General features: G+C 39.2%; 1 protein-coding gene across 4 annotated transcripts in view; it reads left to right on the top strand.

Annotated features, from left to right (window-relative positions):
* Nucleotides 1–12,683, top strand: part of UBE2U (ubiquitin conjugating enzyme E2 U) — a 60,246-nt gene that overhangs the window by 30,977 nt on the left and 16,586 nt on the right. For 3 of the 4 annotated variants that reach the window (XM_046021337.1, XM_046021349.1, XM_046021340.1), the window contains one exon: nt 5,801–5,889. In XM_046021337.1, the coding sequence (XP_045877293.1) occupies nt 5,801–5,889 (89 nt within the window). Of the gene's footprint in view, nt 1–5,800; nt 5,895–12,683 lie in introns of all 4 variants that reach the window. The other variant, XR_006820564.1, reaches the window with a different exon arrangement.

The raw sequence follows: 12,683 nt of genomic DNA, 5'->3' as shown, positions 1-12,683 counted from the left end.
CTTTCTCTTTGTCGTATAATTATTTGCAATGCATAAAGTTACAGTGCTAGCATTTACTGATAAGGCAGTACAAGGAGACCAGAAGAACTTCTGTGATTCTAGCTTTGGCAGTTCCTCTGAATGAAACCAAGGATAAATGAAGCCAGAATCAGGTCTTATTTGTGGTGTTCGCCTAGTGCTAGCCTGAAATCTCTAGAGAAATCTTAGGATTCAGTCAAAGCAATACAATCTAGGGGCGCCTGGGTGGCTCAGTGGGTTAAAGCCTCTGCTTTCGGCTCAGGTCATGATCCCAGGGTCCTGGGATCGAGCCCCACATCAGGCTCTCTGCTCCACGGGGAGCCTGCTTCCTCCTCTCTCTCTCTGCTTGCCTCTCTGCTTAGTTGTGATTTCTCTGTCAAATAAATAAAATATTAAAAAAAAAAGCAATACAATCTAGATTTCAGTGATATTCTATGCTCCTAGTGTAGAGAAGGTTTCAATTTATTATGTATCTGTGAATCCAAATGCTTATCCCTAGTACATTTGTTATGAGATAAAGCTCAGTTATGTCTAGCTTTTAGTTTTTAGGCCTCATTGTAAAATGAGGCCCTGCAGAAATTATTACGAGAGAGATTCTGCTATTAGCCTTGTCAGTCTAGCACCATATGCTAGAACTTTACACTACTTCATGAGCTAAAAGAATTAACCTGATTATAGGAATGGATTCCAGAGGCCTAGCCAGACAGTTAAACCCTGTTTCCAAAAGATATAACAAAACATGGGCAAAGTCTAGTCAACTGAGTAGAATATAGTCAGGGGAATCCAGTTGAAATTCAGTAATTAAAAGTGATTTGAGCTTGTGCTTGTCCTCTGGAATGTTTGCACCAGGGCTGCAGGATACCGCTTAACAAGATATAGAGCAGCTTCTGAGAGAACACCTACTTACTCATTTGTTTAAAAATGTATTCGCGGGGCGCCTGGGTGGCTCAGCGGGTTAAAGCCTCTGCCTTCGGCTCAGGTCATGATCCCGGGGTGCTGGGATCGAGCCCCGCATCGGGCTCTCTGCTTGGCTGGGAGCCTGCTTCCTCCTCTCTCTCTGCCTGCCTCTCTGCCTACTTGTGATCTCTATCTGTCAAATAAATAAATCTTTAAAAAAAAAAAAAATGTATTCGCTGAGCATTTCCTCTCTGCCAGGCACCGTGCTCCCATCCTGGGGACACACATCTGAATAATATGTGATCTTTGATCTCACGTGATTTATAATCTAAGATTGGAAGCTCTCCTCTGAAAGGGAGGTAGGGCAGAACTATGCCTGACTATTAGTCCTACAGGACCATATAGGGAGCGGCTTCTACCAGAGGATGTAGTTGGAAGGCCACAGAGCAAATACCAGGATCACGACTGGGGGGAATGCCAAGGTCAAATGAAATCATATTTAAAATGAGTCATATTGGGTAGAAACTTCTTCCCCTATGGCTTTTTCTCCCCTCCATAGAGGCTTTTACTTTTTCACTAAGTCATCTGTCACTGGTACCGCCTCTGTCAAATGCAATCCAGCATTTCATTGAGCCGTACCTATTAATTATTTTTATTACATTATTACTTCTAGTAAGTGGTGTTATACAGACAAGATCTAGATGCTGGAAGAACGTGGAGGGAGAAATATCTTCCTAAAGCTTGGAGTCCCAGAGTGGGAGAAGGCACAGCTTCCAGGAGAAGGTGATGCCTGAAGTGATTTCTAGAGGTAGAATAGGAATTCACCTGCAGGCAATGGAAGAAGGACATTTAGGCAGCGGGAATAGCACACTCAAAAGCATGGAGATATGAGAGAGTGTATTTTCCACAGCCTGAACCAAGGGAAAGTAAGTTGACATCCAGAATAAAAAGTGAATCCAGATGCCAGTGGCAACCAAAGTGTATCAGGAGCTGAGATACAAAACCAAAGGGAGGAGGGGAGAAGGGGATTGGTTGCCAGATAGCAAGAGAATAGAAGCATCTTTTGGACATGATTCTATAGACTTTTACTTGCTAACGATAAACGGAGGTGAAGGATGGGTTTTGAAATATTACATGTGTTGGGGCGCCTGGGTGGCTCAGTGGGTTAAAGCCTCTGCCTTCAGCTCAGGTCATGATCTCAGGGTCCTGGGATCGAGCCCTGCATCGGGCTCTCTGCTCAGTTGGGAGCCTGCTTCCTCCTCTCTCTCTTTGCCTGCCTCTCTGCCTACTTGTGATCTTTGTCTGTCAAATAAATAAATAAAATCTTTAAAAAAAAGGAAAGAAAGAAATATTACATGTGTTATCTGAGCTAGATCTCCTGGATAGCTCTTGCAGCTTCTCCATCAGCACTTGCTCCTTCCCTTTGCACTTTCATGTTACAGAGACAGCTTTTCTTAAACCTCATGAGCCAACCTCTTCTAGCTTCAGACTTTCCTCCGGCAGCTTCCTCACCTCTGTCAGCCCTCACAGAGTGAGAGAGTTCAGGCCCTGCTCTGGGTTAGGCTTTTTCTTAAGGGAATGTTGTAGCTGGTCTGATCTTCTATCCAGGCCACTCAAACTAGTTCATCTCAGCAATAAGGCTGTTTTGCTTTCTGTCGTTCGTGTGCTCACTGGAGTTGCACTTTTAATTTCCATTGAGTGGTTTTCCTTTGCCTTCACGACTTGACTGGTTTACAAAACCTTGTTTTCGGCCTATCTCTGCTTTTCATAAGCCTTTCTTACTCTTAATCATAATATTACATGACTATATAGCCAGAGATTTGTAAGGGTTTAATCAGGAGGCTTGGGTAGTGGCTGGGAGGTTGCTTCCATGACCTAGCACTACCCTGACTCTCTTCTTCCCTTAATGATCCTTTTTGTTTCCTTCACTGGCTCCTCTTAAATATGAATTGGTTTCTGATCTTTCTTTTCTAAACACTTACTTACTCTTTCTGTGTTTGTTCCCCTAATGGCATCATCTATCAACCTTTATGTTGATTTGACCCAAATCTCCTATTTCCAGTCTCAATTTCTCAATCACACTTCTAAAGTTCATCACCTAAAACCCATGTTTAAATTTAAACTCATATTTTACTTCAGAGTCTCTAGATGCTTTCTGTTACTAGCAAAACTAAATGGTCTTCTGGGCTTTAGAAGAATATCTGACCCCAGATTCCTTCACCTTTCACACCCTATCGGAAAACCAGTCCTGGCATTTCATTAGCTTGTCCGAGATTCATCTCTCCCCTTCCTAGTCTCTGCTCCTACCTTCTGTTAGCTCTGCATTTCTTGCCTGAATTACTGCATCTGTTTCCTAACGTGTCTCCCTGCATTTAATCTCTCATAGACTCCACCCTGCATCCTGAGGCCAGAAAAAACTCTTACTCACATACTCGGTTCATAATTTACTTGCCTTATTCAAGAACTTCTGATTGCTCTCTATCACCTAATAAATTGTTCCTAAGTCAGCTCTAACCCATTCTCTGCCTAAATCTGAAGACCTGCATTGCCCAGTTTCACTTATTTTGTCAAATTCCAATTCCTCTGAAATTGGAACTCTCCACCTTAGTCAATTATCTCATTACTATCGTCTCTCCCCCAACATGCTCTGTTGCACACGCACCATTCTCCTTCCCATCTGAGCTATTGCTAATACTGTTCTCACCCAGATTGCCTCCTTCATCTGTTCCAAATCCATATCCCAAGTTAGTCCTTCCCTAAAGCCTCCAAGACAAAGTTACATCTCTCTCTTCCAACTTTTTTAGTTTACTGCCCCTGCCAAAGAAGTATCTGTCGTCATCTCCAAATGTCTGTTTAAATGATGTAACACTATACATGTTAATATGTAAAACCATTCTATTTGCTAATTTGGGTATATATCTTATTTTCCCAATAGGATAATAAGCTCTGAAGTTCAGTTTTGGATTATCTTCTACTTTTTCTTATTCATAATGGCAATGACAATACGCAGTAAATTCCTGTTAATGTTTCAAATTATAAACACATGTATTTTTTATACTTCCCTGTAAACTTAGTAGCTTATCTGAATAATCGTAAAAATTGTTACTGTTTTGTGTTGTATATTATGTTGTTCTTATTTTAAGGCGCTGTTTCTTTTACAGAATTGAAAATGAAGTATTCTCAAATGTTTAAGACATTCTGCTTTGTATATTCAAACTCTACTAAAGTTATACCTTTTAGGGTAATATTTTTAATTATTCTGGGGAAGAAAAGAAAACCCCTGAAGGCTAACGGTTTGAAATTGAACAGGACACCACTGGGAAGGGAGAGGGTCATGGGTCATCGTCAGACAGACAAAAAAACAATGGAGACGATTGTGCCTAAAGAGGTGTATTTTTTTTCATGAGACAGTGTGTTGACAGTTTCCTTCCTCTTGGGTCATTGTTGTCTGCTAAATGATCTGTGACAGCAAATTGATCACAAGCTTTTTCATGCAGGAGATATAATGCAGCCTTTCATTTTGTTACCTCTGTTGCCAAATGCCGAAACATTTCTTTGGCAAAATTAATGTTAGTTTAATATGTCATTTAGTGTTGTAAAGCACCACACATAGCTCTGGAAGCAATAATAGTACTGATTAATTTATTGTCACCCCGTTTCAGATTTCTACTGACGTGTGATTGCAAAAGCAATAATACATTTGAAAAATGTTACTTTTAAAATTAGACATGTGTAATTATCATTTAAATAAATGATCCGTTCAAGAATTTAGATATTGTCCCATTCATTTCCAAAATGAGTCCAATATTTAAGGTACCTACAGTTCACCTATAAAAATTAATGCTGGTGTACTTTTTCTAATTGAAAAGTTGCTGCTTCCTCCGAAGAGCTAAGAACTTCAAATGGAAAACAGACATATGGTCTTTTATGTCTGATATTTCAGCATCTATTTAAGCCAACTGATTGGTGACTTCACATGTCTGAAAAACATCCCAAAGGAAAATTTTGTTCCAGGAGTGTTGAGAATCGCTGCAATTAAATTGTTTGTAGGGAAAAAATTAGAAATGCAGTTATTTAAGTGCCTGTTAAGCAGGTCCCATTCCATATTTTATAACAACATTTGCTCTCCCATTAGTATAGAGTAATATCAGCACAGGGAAGGATAAGTGCAGTCAGGATTGTTAGAAGAGTTGTGTTTTTTTCCTGTATGAAAATGGCCAGATTCTGTGTGAAAATTAAACTGATCTCAGTGCTGGTGTCTTACTTCTCCTCACAATAAAAAGGAAATAAAAGTGATCTTACTGAAATTTAGCATAGATATTTAAGAAAACAGTTTATTGTAGAAAGAAAAGATGTGCAAGTATGATGCTTTACTTAAAATCCTTTTTTGAAGTTAATCTGAAAGGCAGATATCTTAAACTTTTTTCTTTTTATAATATGCACATGAGTGTACATTTTTTACATCTATTTTGAAATATGTTTTGGAGAGTTTTTCTTTTTTGCGATTTGTATGAATTAGTGGAGAAATTGATATATTAGATCATTCGTTAGAAATTACAAATCTGGGGGCACCTGGGTGGCTCAGTGGGTTAAAGCCTCTGCCTTTCGCTCAGGTCATGATCCCAGGGTCCTGGGATCGAGCCCCGCATCGGGCTCTCTGCTTGGCAGGGAGCCTGCTTCCTCCTCTCTCTCTGCCTGCCTCTCTCCCTACTTGTGATCTCTATCTGTCAAATAAATAAATAAAATCTTAAAAAAAAAAAAGAAATTACAAATCTGTTTAATGTCTTATGGCAGGATATTATCTGAAACAGTCTACTCTGATAAAATAATTTTAAAAAGGAAACTTACAAATACTCATTGTCTGATTTTAATGTATATTTTTCAGATCAATTAAAGAAATCTCATTTAATGATTACTACGAGACATGGTCTACAATAGCCACATCAAAAGCCACAGAACATTGTAGAAGTTCATGTAAGGTGATCTAGCCTTATCTTATGTCCTTTTGGTATATATTAATCACTTAATTATTCTCAACTTATCTTGCTTTCAAAGACTAACTGGCATATATTTATAATCTGAAGGTGATAAACTTCTCCTTACCTCTATATAAGAATCATTCAACAACTATTAATTTAGTTCCTCTTTGGTATAGAGTCCTGGACTGAAGTCTCATTAAAAGTCAGAAGGAAAGATAGACAATTGGAGGAATAAAAGATGAAGCTATCAATCTTATGAGACTTACTTTACTCCACCCCAAAATGTGGAACCTTCATAGAAAGAGGAGACTTTTTGATTCTATACACAATTATCCTCAAAGCCAGAGAAAGTACTACATAGAAAAATAGTGAGAAAACATACGAACCTAAGGCTTTCAATTCTATCAGTGTAAGGAAAAATCACCTTGTTGCCATCATATATTAGGATCTAAAAAGACAGAAGGGACAGAAGGACAACTTTCTGGTCCCATCTAATCGAATCTTTAGTGTGCTGTTTCGTGATTTAGATCCAAGTAGGTTATCCAGTCTGCTGCCCTGCTATCCTGCTGAAATGGAGCATTCAGAAGTGACCCATGACTTCCTAACTTCCAGGTTCAGTGATAAATTTTTAGCCTTTATCTTACTTGTGCTCTTGTTCGCTATGCCTATCTGCCAGTAATTCCCAAAGTCTCATCTCTAATCAGGCCCTCTTCTGAATTCTGCATGCATATTTACAACTGTGCCTTGGACATTTACCCACATGGGTGACAGGTATCTCCTACTTAAGATGTGCCAAAGTGAATTCATCATCTTGCCCCAAAACCTATCCTGTCGTTATCACCTCCCCTGGTTAGTTGCAGATCACCATTATTGAGTTTACTTGCCTAAACCAAAATCATAGACGTTTCTTGGAGCTCTTTACTGCCCAAATTAAGCCTGTTTACTTGATCTCCTACAACATTAAGAATGTTTGTCTCTCCACTCCACCCTGATGACCACAGCCTTAATCTGTGGTCTCACTGAATTTCATCTCATTATTGTGATAGTCTCATACTTGTTTTCAATAGAACAAAAGATCACCAAAACAGTGTGTAGTTTTAAGGCACAAATTAGAGCAGAAAGTAATACCAAGCTTAACAAATATTTAAAATAAATTAGTTGAGTAACTTCTAAGAAATTCCATGTTCTTTCAGGATGTTGGTTATTAATTTGTGATTACCATTACCTTCCTCACTAATCATAGATTAGGATTAAGAACAATAATTAAGGTGCTTAAAGAAACAATCTTTGGCAACACTAACAGTATAAATAATTTTATTACTTTTGATGCCATAGTACATGAATATTATTTCTTTTCAAAGATTTGTGGTTGGGTACTGCCTAGTCAACTTGCAAACACATCTTGAGTACCTCCTATGTGGAAACACTGAGGAACTCAGATGGGATCCAGGAGGCAGGAACCCTTAACAGACGAGGCATCCAGAAACAGTTGGCACAAATGAGGGAAAGACTCAGCATCTAGCTCCTTCAACCATAAAACAAAACAACTGGTAGAAAATGGTGTCTTATGGAATAACGTATAAATATATAGAAGCATTTGGAAACTTCAAACTGTTAAGAAAAAAAAAATAGAAGCACAGGCCAGAAGTTCACGGAATTTGGAAATGATTCTTTTGCAACAAAGAACAATTAAAAATGGAAGGAAATAATGCAATACCACTGACTGCAGTTTCTTCTTCAAAAGAGTTAACATGAAAATGTTTAATTTGGTTCTCATTTCCATGGCTATCACTACTTAGTATGTAATTCATTCCTTTTTGTGAAGGCAATAGCTTTGGTGGCTGTCTCTAGCCCAGAAGAATTTCTGCAACTGATTCTAGCCCTTGGTGCAAGATTTCACAATCACCCTGCCTGTTCTCCCCCTAGGACTTGTTATAAGAATGTTTCAGGAGTTTTCCTTTAATAACAACCAACACTTTTTAAAAATTAAATTTTTTTTTAAGATTTTATTTATTTATTTGACAGAGAGAGATCACAAGTAGGCAGAGAGGCAAGCAGAGAGAGTGAGAGGGAAGCAGGCTCCCTGCCGAGCAGAGAGCCCGATGCGGGACTCGATCCCAGGACCCTGAGATCATGACCTGAGCCGAAGGCAGTGGCCCAAACCACTGAGCCACCCAGGCGCCCCTAAAAATTAAATTTAAACCTTACATCTGCTGCTGGCCATTTTATCTTTGGATAATTCAGCTGGATAAGATCCAATATTATTTTTTAAACAGCCTAATTGCCTGGCAATAATAAAGATGAAGCTTTGATATTATAGAATGCTTCTTCAGCTACTGAGAAATAAAAGGGAAACTTCTTTTTTTTAAAATATATATATATTTTTTAAGATTTTATTTATTTGTCAGAGAGAGAGAGAGCGAGAGAGCAAGCACAGGCAGACAGAGTGGCAGGCAGAGGCAGAGGGAGAATCAGGGTCCCTGCCAAGCAAGGAGCCCGATGTGGGACTTGATCCCAGGACGCTGGGATCATGACCTGAGCCGAAGACAGCCGCTTAACTAACTGAGCCACCCAGGCGTCCCTAAAAGGGAAACTTCTAATAACTTCAGTTTCTACAGTTACATTCTTTATTAAAAATTTAATTTACCTTCTTAGAGAGGAGTAGGAGCAGGGGGGACAGAGAATGTTAAGCAGACACCACTCTCAGCACAGTCCAACATGGGGCTCAGTCTCATGACTCTGAGATTGTGACCTGAGCCAAAATCAAGAGTCGGACGCTTAACCAACTGAGTCACCCAGGTGCCCCTCTACAGTTACATTCTTTTTTATTTTTTCTCTTATTTATTTATTTGGAGACGAAGATCACAAGTAGGCAGAGAAGCAGCCAGAGAGAGAGGAGGAAGCAGGCTCCCCACTGAGCAGAGAGCCCAATGCGGGGCTAGATCCTAGGACCACGGGATCATGACCTGAGCCGAAGGCAGAGGCTTTAAGCCACTGAGCCACCCTGGCACCCCTACAGTTACATTCTTATCACTGCAAAGATTATGAAACTCTTATGCATATTTGTAAAAGTTTTTTTATTCATATTGATGTGTGGTTATATTTCGATTTGGGGTATTAACTCTTTTCCATATCTTTATGCTACAAATGTACCCATAGTCATGTGTACCATAGTAATAGTAAGTTTATTCATGTATAGCACGGTTTACTAGGTATACTCTGTTGTTTGTTTTTTAATCATCCCCATCTTATTCTTTTATTTGTCAACCAGTATTTACTGAATGCCTAATATATGTCATACATAGTAGTATATCAAGCTGATGAACCAGGCATTATGATTATTACTCTGTCTTACAGATGAGAAAACCAAGACCAAGAGAAGCTAAGTGGGGCACCTGGGTGGCTCAGTGGATTAAAGCCTCTGCCTTCGGCTCAGGTCATGATCCTAGGGTCCTGGGATTGGGCCCTGCATTGGGCTCTCTGCTCGGCAGGGAGCTGCTTCCCCCCTCTTTGCCTGCCTCTCTGCCTGCTTGTGATCTCTGTCAAATAAATAAATAAAATCTCAGAAAAAAAAAAAAAGAAGCTAAGTAATTTACCTGAGGTCACACAGGTAGGAGGAAATATTATATGGTGGTAAAGAGTGTAAATTCTAGAGCCAGATTGCTGAGATTTAATCCTGGCTCTGCTACTTATTAGTTGTGTGACCTTGGGTGGGTTTCTTAACCTCTCTATGCAAGTTCCCTTCCTGTCTGTAAAATGAGAATAATTAGAGCACATGCCTCATAGCATTGAAGGACTTAAAATAGTGCCGAGCACATAGTGAATGCTCAGTGAAGGTGGCTGTTATTAATTAGTACCAGTAGGCTGTGGCTCTAAGGACTTGAACAAGATTCTCTGATTCCACATCTGTTGCTCTTTTTATCATGATATACTGCCTCTATAATGTGGTACAAAAATGCTGTCTCTATATAGCCTGAGTTTTAAATCCAAACTCTGAAGTATATGCAGTACATTTTTCAAAAATTAATAGTTTATAATCATAGGCAATCATATGGGGAAATGTACTGATGATCCACTGTTCCCTGTCCATCAGTATAGAATGGCAAATAAAAGTCTGGCAGAGAATGAACCAATACATATGGTTGTGGGAACAGCACCTTAATGACAGAATATGATCCCCATAAGGAAATGTTTATGTTAAAGGAAAGAAATCCTTCAGACCAATGTACTCTGTAATACTGAGTGGAGGCATCCTGGTGTTCGTTTGCTGTCATCAGACAGACCAGACACCCTGAAACATCATGGGGATGCTTGCTTTCACCCTAAAAGACTTCCATTCTTTGAGTCTTTGAGTGGGAAATAAGGACAAGTATCTCCAGAATGCATTCAGATGCAAGAGGCAGCATCATCTCATTGTGATGCAGGGGTTCTCAGTCTTGACTGCTCCTTAGAACCACCAGAGGAGCTTGTAAAAACTCCCATGTAAAAGGCACACCCCCAGACTAATTACATCAGGATCTCTGGGAGCAAGACCTGGCAGTAGCCATTTTTTAAAGCTCCCCAGGTGATTACAATGTGCAACCAAGGTTGGAAAGGCTGCCATAGGAAGAGCACGATGTTGGAAGTTAGAGACTCCATAGTTCTGTCCTGGTTCTGCCACGTACAGTTAAATGAATTTAGGTTAGTCATTTAACTCTTTGTGCCTCGTTTTTCATTCTTTCCACTGCCAGAAGCATTCCACTGTATTTTAAGTTGTTCTGTGGTTAGTATGAGATAATATGTGTGGAAGATAAAACGTGCTAAGGCAAGTTGGATCCTATTACGTTTCTTTGGATGTGACAGTCCCAGTCATGGAAAAAAAAATTTAGATCAACCTATACAGATGTTGGACAAGAGATGTGTCATGGAAAAAACAAAGAAAAGGTGATGTACAGTGATCTTTAGAAGGAAGGGAAGAAATAACTATATTCTGGGGCCAATAGAAGATGATTTTCTACCACAGACTACACAACTGTCACAAGGACAAGATATGGTCATGATGGGGAATTTCAGCTTCAAAAACTTCTGACAAAATTTCACTGGTCCTTTCCTCCTCCTTGCTCTCATGTGCCCTTTCCACCTGCAGTATTTTCCTCCTGTCACCATCACTCGTTGAGCATCTTCCATGTCTAGACAATGGACTGTGTGTCGGAGACAACATACATATTATGAGAAGATTTTTAAGAAGTTTATTGTTGCATGGTAGAATGCCGAATGAAAAAATTATAGGGGTAAAATAGGAAGCATTAAAATAAAAGTTTGGATAAATACTGTGGCATTTTTTTTTTTTTTTGTCTCTCAGATAGTAGAGAAATTAATGAAGAAAATGAGTCAGTGATATAAGATTAATGGAAATATTCAGGAAGGATGACCATACCATTTGGGGTTTTATAACATATAAGGAAGAGACTAATGTAGATATTCAAATAGAAAATGTGGGAAAGGTGATTTCAAAAAAAAAATAAGGAAATATATGAATCATCCTTGAATAGAAACCTAAAATATAAATTTTGTCTAACTGGTAATAGCCCCAACAAGAAGACATTACTCAATTTTCTATTTGTTCCTCGGTAAAATGTATATTGTAATGGTAACCACCTACTTTACAGGGGCCCAATGTGTAGGAAGAACTCTCTTACTATTAGTTATTATAATCATCTAAAGGAAATAATGAGATCTCACTAAGAACCCTACAGAGCTCAGATTGCCTTCCTTAATGAGGGGAGGAGTGTAAGTCTAAATGCCAACAAAAAGAATATTAATAAAGGATATTAAGAACATGTATGTTCTTAATAGGGGTGCCTGGGTGATCCAGTTGGTTAAGCATCTGCCTTCAGTTCAGGTCATGATTCTGGGACCTTAGGATTGAGCCCCACCCAGTGCTCCCTGCTCAGCGGGAGTCTGCTTTTCTCCTTCCCTCTGTCCCTTCCCCTACTTGTGCTCTCTCAAATAAAATAAATAAAATCTTAGAAAAAAAAAAAAAAGAATGTATGTGCATTTGTGTGTGTGTGTGAAGGAAGAAAAAAAAAAGCCAGGAACTAGCTGTAGCTAGTGAAAATTATGTAATATTAATAGAAGAAAAGGAAAACTATTCAGTTTAATTGTTTCTATCAATGACATATTTCATCAGGCTAGCAGAGGTTAATGAATCATTGTTTGAAGCTCCAGATAAAGGTAAGACTAGTAGAAAGCATCTGGTCAGTTAAATTGTTCAAGACTAAACCAGGACAATTACAAAAAATAGGAGATGATAGATAGATAGATGAGGGGTGTGTGTGTGTGTGTCTGTGTATGATCTGGCTTTTTTTTTTTTTTAAAGATTTGATTATTTATTTGATAGACACAGCCAGAGAGGGAACACAAGCAGGGGGAGTGGGAGAAGGAGAAGCAGGCTTCCTACTGAGCAGGGAGCCCGATGCGGGGCTTGATCCCAGAACCCTGAGACCATGACCCGAGCCAAAGGCAGACACCTAATGACTGAGCCACCCAGGCACCCTGTATGATCTGGCTTTCAATAAATTTTAAGCTAATTTGATTGAAGGCATAAGGCTTATAATGAACAACGAACGTATGTGCTATGTGCCAGTGGTGTAATGTTGTTTCCAGAAAATACTACTGCAGATCTGAGATGAATTGATAGAAGTGTAGCACACAGGTCAAGGGAGGTAGTAACCTGCTTACACCTTTGCTATTCAAAAGAAATCAAGATCCTGAGCCAGTTCTGGATGTGAACTTTAATAGGAGCATTAA

Source organism: Meles meles, chromosome 1 (assembly GCF_922984935.1).
Source record: "Meles meles chromosome 1, mMelMel3.1 paternal haplotype, whole genome shotgun sequence".
Taxonomy (NCBI): Eukaryota; Metazoa; Chordata; class Mammalia; order Carnivora; family Mustelidae; genus Meles; species Meles meles.
This window is presented reverse-complemented; position numbering and strand designations above follow the sequence as displayed.